The following is a 7695-nucleotide window of genomic DNA, read 5'->3' as shown; positions in this document are numbered from 1 at the left end:
GTCGTTAAAATTTCGTCGGAACAAAGTTACAAAAAAAATCAATTAACAAACGGAGACGTAACAATATCTTTAAATTTATTGAAATTGAAAAAAATGTTAAAATAGGAATTAGATCTTAAATGATGTTAATGGCAAAAAAGACTGAAGATTGAAGGGTTATCTTACAGGAATAATTTAAGATCTCTTAAATTATTTTCTGTTCTGAAGAGAAGGATAAGAGGTGATCTTCTTGAAGTTTACAAGATTATCTGGCAGATAGACAGGATAAATGCTTTAGATTTCTTTAAGCTATTTCCAGGTCTGCCAACTTTTAGTAACCTGTTCAGTTAGAAATTCAAAAAAAAAGTAAAGTTTTAGTGCATGGAAAGTGTTGTGAGCATTTAAGGCAGTTGCTTTCTAGGTGGGTCTAGGCTCTTCCAGAAATTTTTTAATTCAATGAAGGAAAATGGTGCAACATAATGCATTTCTTGGATCAAATGTGATGATGAATTTTACCTGGATCCAACCAGTCAACCAATTATGGTGTGTTATAGAAAGTTGCTAACTTGACCAAACCATAAGGTTTTTTTTTTTTTTTTTTATTAATGAATGTTAGGAGAAAAATAGGCACAGATGTATGTGTAAGTCTCACACTCAATGGGAGAAAGTTGACAGCTCTGTATTTCTGAAGTTAATACAACAAGAGAGCCCAAGTTTAAGATCTGGAAAAGACAGACTAGAATCCAGTTGTATTTTTCTAATAGGGTGACTGACTGACTGACTTACTGAATGAGTTGCTTTCAAAAGTAACAGAGGTCAGAACTTCACATGACTTTAACCCTTTCACTGCAGCTGGGACGTATATCAAAGTGAAATATTTAATGAGAAATTATTGCATCTGTTCTGTTATTCCATTACTTGGTGAGATACATATCTGTTTATTGGCCAAAGCTAAGTAGTTAAGTTAGGCGTACACCTCACATTTTATATTAAAACATTGTATTTGAAGTTAGGTCTAATTTAATTGTGAAGTTAGTGTTGAAATATTGTTCGTGCCTTTAGGCTCAATAGTTCCAGCAAAGTGAATGCAGCCTGTAGGTATTTGTCTTGTTTGTTGTTAAGTGCAAAGTTACACAATGGGCTGTGTGTGCTGTGCCCACCACAAGTACTAGAACTCGTTTTTTAGTGTTATAAGCCTTCAGAGTTGCTGTTGAGCCATTGAGGGAGGCATAGACTGTAGAAATGTTATAAGAGTAATAAACTAATTTATTATTACATGGACTGCACATTATTGTTACAAAGTATTAGGCAATCTAAAAGAACCCACCAACTCATAGAAGTGATTGAATAAATTACAAAAGTATGTTGTGTTATGCATCCCAAAGAGAGAGGAGAGAAAATAAACTACCTTTGGGCAAGTTCCTTCTTTACACTGCAAAAAATAGATTGTAAAGATTTTCAGTAACCTTGGGCCATATAGGTTAAATTTAGTACGTTATCTGTTTATAAGCATTAAATTTTCATTATAGCAGCCCTGTAAATGGGGGCCACAGGACTACGGTTTTGCAAAGTGGTGGCAAATGAATTGTCTTGCCCACGAGGTTTGCATAGAAATGTTTACCCTGCAATATTTTCATAAAGTGCCATTACATGTGAAATAGCATCAATTTTCAGCTATTCTAACACGTGTTGTTGATTTATGAAACTGTTCTGCAAAGTTTGGCGTTTCGCCCTTTAAAGACATACTGAAATAAATTTTGATTAGTTGTATATTATGAGGTATTTTATTTTAATGCATTTTTATTTGAAGGTTACTTTATCGGATTCAAATAGGAGGCAAAGGGCTGATAGTTGATTTTGCACTGATTTCGCTATCTTTCACTTTCAGTACCAAATTCTTATATTTGCACGAGGCCCAGCACCTACCTACGGCCGCTCCTGACGAGGGGTTTCTACAACCCAAGGATTAATGAATAAAAATATATTTTCCTTTCAAAACTCGATTCTTTATTTACGAAATTTTGCGAGGACCATTTCGACACTGGACGCTGTTTGTGGTGGATCTTGAAAGTACTGAAGATTCAAGCTCATCATTTTGTAAATCGGGAAAATTATTACCATTTTACGTTCAGATCTCTCCGAAACAATGACCGTCACTACAGCTCCTGTTATTAAACCCTTTATCAGTTTCTTCACCAATTAAACTGTTTCTATTTAATAGTTCTGCAGTAGTTTAATAGTTCAATTTCTCATGACTCATTATAGTAAACAATAGATATAAAACTGGAAAACTGTACAGGTCCACTTTGGTCCTTTCGGTTACATACACAGAGTACTAGGAGCTCCACTCCCACTCAACTGAAAACACACTGAAACGCAGACTTTTTCTTGTCTGAAATAGTGGGCATGCGCTACGAAAGTAAACAAGTGTTTGAAATGGACAATTGTTATGATTGTGTAAACCTTTTGCAAGTTGGCGAGGGATGACAAATGTAATTGTTGTACAAGGTTAATAATAATACATTATTGATGCAATCATTAAACTTTATATTTTTATATATCTTCTTTACTGTATAAAAGAAAATGCATGCTTATTTCTTAAAATCATAATATACGGCCATTATGTGCATAAAACTAGTTTTTGGAACTAACCTGAAAAGGAAGCTTTATTGGTTTAAACAATGGAAATTTCATAAAATTATTATATTTCCATTCTCAATTTGAGCTTACTGTTTTTATTTTCAATACTGGGTCTGATTGATTCAAGAAATTTGTTGTACTAAATATTATGCTGAGCATGGTTAAAAAGCACAAAGATAACAGGTACCATGACGGATTCCCTGGGGTACATCAGAGTCGTGCAACTTTGTTGTGGGGTTTTGACTTTGATGCTTGATCTTTATACCGTTGTTGAAAATATAAAGTGAAAACTTGCACTTACCGTTACAGTTAGCCTCGTCTGCAGCGTATATGCAGTCTCGAATGCCATCACATTGCCACTGTTTGGGGATGCACGCCTTATCGGGACACTGAAATTCGCCACTTAAACATACTGTAACAATAAGAAGAATATTAGAATATAGACCGGGTTTTTATTTATCTCAAAAGTAAATATAAATTTACTAAATCATTTTAATAATGAACATATTTACAAATGTAACTTCGAACAAGTAAATAAGTGTTATTTTCTTTTCAATGGCTCGGCATGTTTCATACATAGCAACGCAACACTTGTACTTATTTAAAATGCCACGGTATTCAGTTGTAACTCTAAGTCTAAGAAAGTTCTCTTTACACCATTTACTGTTGCATAAACGATTGCTGTTGTAGTAGTATTATAATAATGATTTCGTACAAATATCCGAAAAACAAACATGATTGGATTATTCACGAAACATTACAATTATTTGATGATAATATAAGATATTGTGTAAGATATAGTACAAAAATGACACCTAACATACATGTAGATTTTCGATGTAAACGTAAACGATACTGGGCGTAAATTCTGCAACAGCAGTAGACGTACCTTTCTGAGCCAGATTAACACAAACGTTTGGATTGTTTGAATCTGGGTACTTCTGACACTGGAACACTTGGGATAGTTCTAAGGCAACAGGGATGTACTCTTCACAGCCTTGTGTTGCAACTAAGTATTAGGTAATGAAATCAAGAAAAGTTGTCATAAATCTGGGAAGATTAGCTAATAACACAAAAGTGACTTTGCAGAATTAATATTACCGATAATTAAAATTTTCTTCACAGTTTACCGTGCCCAATAAAATGGAATAATAGTAATATAAACAGTCATGGAACAATTACTGTAAAAGATTCTGGTCCCATTGTAACCTATTCCTGTCAATCAAGTTTTTATATAAAAGTTCAATGTTCTAATTTTTTGTTCACGACTGGCATTCATAGATGGAAACTGGAAATTCAGCAGAAAAATATTTAAATTACATTCCGTAAACTTAAAATTTTCATCCCTGTTAAACTGACATTTACCCATTTCAATGCTTTAGTCCCAAGCACAAGAATACAAATATCTAGTTACAAGCAAGCCTTGAAACCATTTAACGACTTTGATTTATCACAATGATATTTAGATTTTAGGTTGATAAATTGTTTTCATATTAATAAGGTAATAAATGGACAGAATTGTATTGTTTCTTCAAATATTTCCCCATTCATTATAGCAACATCGTGTGACAACGTTAAGATTTTACAGTACCAAACAGAAGTAATTACAACGGCTACTGAAACTCGTGAAAGGCTTACTGCTATTAATTAACTTACGCCCCGTGACGATCATAAATAAATCATCCTACCTCTGCAGAATTTCCTACAAGGCGCCACTGGCCTGTTGTTTTTGCATTCGGGTTCCAAAATGGCACAGACAAGCTGCTTGATTCGAAAATTGCACTCTGATCGAAGAATGAGTTCGAAGTAGGGGAGAGACCTGTTGACTTCGTCATAACTGGTGTCTCCGACCACATTTGGCAGAATAGTTTTATTGTACGGCAAGGTGTCATCACAGAAAGCATATCTCCTGTCTCTACATACTCCTGAAATGTATAGTAAACACCAACTAAAAACTTTGCCGTATCCGATAACTTCTTTACAAAAATACAATAATCCAAGTCGTGAATTTAATTATCATGATAACATATAACCCACGTACGTAAATACATTCTTACTCGAACTTCGGAAATCAGACTGTTGGCTTAAGCCTCATAACAACCTTTAAACAAACATGAATAAATTTCTAAAATATAAGGTACGTATTGATTTTAAGAATATGAATAACTCTCTGATTCTTTGCTATGGAATTTTGTTAAGACATTTGCTGCAAGAGCAAGCCCACCAACAGTAATTTCGTACCCTAAGGCAGAACAGTCAATGACCTCTCAAACATGACTGCGAACTTTGTCGATAGCTTTTTATATCCTATTAATAACAGCAAGAACCAGGTAATTACTTTTCTGTCGCAAATATTAATTTTAAAAAACAAACAATAAAAAAGTATCCATCCTATCCGCTCTGTTCCCTGGGCACTCGCCCCTATCGGCGAGCCTGTGTAAGAGTTCAGTGCTTAATTAAACAACTTGGATTTTGAACTTGTTCATACTGATCAGACACTACTAAAACCATAAGTATAATAAGTTACCTCGGTTACTAATTTAGTTAACTATTCATGGTTTATATATATTTATGAACAGAACAATGTCTTCATGTAGGCATGAGGAAAAAAACAACAAAAAACAGAATAAGTTTTAGTAGATGCTTCTCATATCTCTCTGGACGTCTACAAACTGAACCCGCTCTTTGCATGTGCTACGTGCGGACATAGCCTGACGCCTTCAGTATACTTTTAAAACAAAATATAGTAGCTAGGCCAGTAGTCTCGAATATAGATAATTTTCCAACGTACTGGCTCGTGGCGGTAAAATGCAAAAAGTAAGAAATCTGCACATAAATGCACTTAAATTTAAAAAATAATCGATGTTAGTTAAGGCAGAATTTCTGAAAGTTTTACTTTGACCTTTTTTTTTTTTAATGCTGTTTATAACACTCGTGGCCCACTTTTCCTACATTAAATTTGTAACACCAGAAACTACAGTTTAGAAATGATGGACTACAGGGAAGGCATCAAGTTAACACCACCCACCGCCAACCCTTAAGCTACTCTAATCGAATATTAGGAATGGTCGTCATGTAATAAAGCCCTCACGGCAAACCAAAAGAACACTAAAAATGTACATAAATATAATTCATCATGAAACACCGTACAGTGCCTATGTTTTCTTTAAAGACTGATCACGCGTTTGATTTATTAAAAATTTCTAAATACATCATTATGTTAAAGTTACCAAAATAGAGGCGGTTTTACCGCACCAGACAGTTTGGACAGTAACGATGGGATTACTAGACTTCGCTAGAAGTGCGTCTGTGAAAATACTCATGAAATGTTGTGTAATTCTATTTTATTATATAGATATGCTGGATTAACGGCAATATTTTAATCTTGATAAATCTTGAAATACACGCCACGCAGAGATGTTTAGAGATTTAAGTAGTCCCATCTAACTGACCAAATCGCTTTCTGTGTTTTTACCTTCCCGACTGTTAAACATCTTGACGTACATTATGAACAAACCCATGGCCAGAATAAAAAATTGACTGCCATATTAAAAAAAAAAAGCTCACGTGGCAGTCTTTAAGATAGACTAACTTCATTTTTCAACAAGTTGATGTATTAAAAGAGCTATATTAGGAATGTAGAAAATACAAGAATATGTGTTTGCTTGATGAAATTTATTGAATTTAGTTAGTTCTGTGTAAAAAATATATTTCAATAGAATATTTTGAATCAGTATATTTCTAAATTATGAATAAAAATACACAATATAGCGCCATCTCTTGTAGAAGCTTCCAACTACAGATTCTTTTTAAACTTATCTTCGTAACAATCGCCCCAGTTACCCCTAGCGTTAAATTGGAACGTTTTACATCAGATGTAATGATTATAGAATTATCCGAAACAACTTAAAATATCTAAATTTATAATTATAGTTACTTTATTCTTAACAAATACACATGAGAACTAAAATATACGTTCAGTTATTCGTAATGTTAGGTCGAGTGCTTGCCAGACGCGTGTATTTTGTAACAAGTCTACAATACACGTGATTGTGAGTGGGATGGAAACTAAGTGTTGCAGGTTAAAATTAAAAGTGTAAATATTCCTTTTCACACGTCAGAAATATTGCATAGTTATGAAAACTTTAATTCAATAACTACGATTACGAAAAACACTTAATTCAACTTGTTAACATGTCTCAAATTCTTTGTTATATAATTCAGTATTATCTGATTTAAGTATTCGTGATACGTAACTCGAAGTTTCTGAAAACAAATCGGCGCGCATTCATCATTCAAGTATAAAAAACGCAATATCACTGTTCATTTTTTTATAGCTATAATCAGCCACTAGATGGCGACCAAATATATTTGTAAACCATACTATCCGTAACAAGTAAAATATGTCAATACAAAACATTCAAATAAAGGGTTGTTATGCTTATTATGTTTATAAGGTATAAAAATAGCTTTAACAAATCAAAAATATTAATATTATGTCGAAAACAGTTGTAAGTATTCAAATTTGTTAACAACACCCAAATATTATAAACATTTTATTATCACATCTTAATTTGCATGGTTTTTGTTTTATAATAGTTCCTTGTTTGAAATGGACAATTTTATTTTTACCTAGTTAGTCAGTAAGTGTGATTGTTACTTTACGTAATTCTGATGCATTTTCATAGGAATATTAATAGCATTTTCTTTTGACTAAAATTTGCTAACTCGGGGTTTTGTTTAAAATAAATCCCTAAAGTTGTGATTTCATATCTAAAACAAAAATTATAAAAAAAATCATATAAACTGTTCAACATTAGTTTTTAGTTTCACTATAAAAATTATTTTTTGTTGAAATACGCATACAGTTGTTTCAGCTTTTAACATGTGACGTACGACTATGGCTACAATTCGGCAGATATTCTGGTTCCTTTGAAGTATAGATTTAGAGATACCATGATTGTTGTTTTTACAACCAACTTTACAACTATAAGAACTTCCGAGTGAAAGTAAAGAAGAGTGTGCCCCCAAGTGGCACAGCGACATGTCTGCGGACTTACAACGCTAGAATCCGGG

At 33.2% G+C, this 7695-nt stretch overlaps 2 protein-coding genes across 2 annotated transcripts in view; one reads left to right on the top strand and one right to left on the bottom strand.

Moving 5' to 3' along the window:
• The window catches only part of LOC106466200 (cAMP-dependent protein kinase inhibitor gamma-like), a 41720-nt gene extending 39641 nt beyond the window's left edge, over positions 1 to 2079 (top strand). The window contains exon 3 of the mRNA XM_022394157.1: positions 1868 to 2079. Coding sequence (XP_022249865.1) covers positions 1868 to 1956 — 89 coding nt within the window. The 3' untranslated portion in view covers positions 1957 to 2079. The remainder of the gene's footprint in view (positions 1 to 1867) is intronic.
• The window catches only part of LOC106466201 (atrial natriuretic peptide-converting enzyme-like), a 27003-nt gene that overhangs the window by 11303 nt on the left and 8005 nt on the right, over positions 1 to 7695 (bottom strand). Inside the window, exons 5-7 of the mRNA XM_013926444.2 lie at positions 4308 to 4544; positions 3509 to 3628; positions 2921 to 3031 (exon numbers count right to left, since the gene is read on the bottom strand). Of these exons, the coding sequence (XP_013781898.2) occupies positions 2921 to 3031; positions 3509 to 3628; positions 4308 to 4544 (468 nt within the window). The remainder of the gene's footprint in view (positions 1 to 2920; positions 3032 to 3508; positions 3629 to 4307; positions 4545 to 7695) is intronic.

The sequence above is a fragment of the Limulus polyphemus genome, unplaced genomic scaffold (genome assembly GCF_000517525.1).
Source record: "Limulus polyphemus unplaced genomic scaffold, Limulus_polyphemus-2.1.2 Scaffold2185, whole genome shotgun sequence".
Lineage (NCBI taxonomy): Eukaryota > Metazoa > Arthropoda > Merostomata > Xiphosura > Limulidae > Limulus > Limulus polyphemus.
This window is presented reverse-complemented; position numbering and strand designations above follow the sequence as displayed.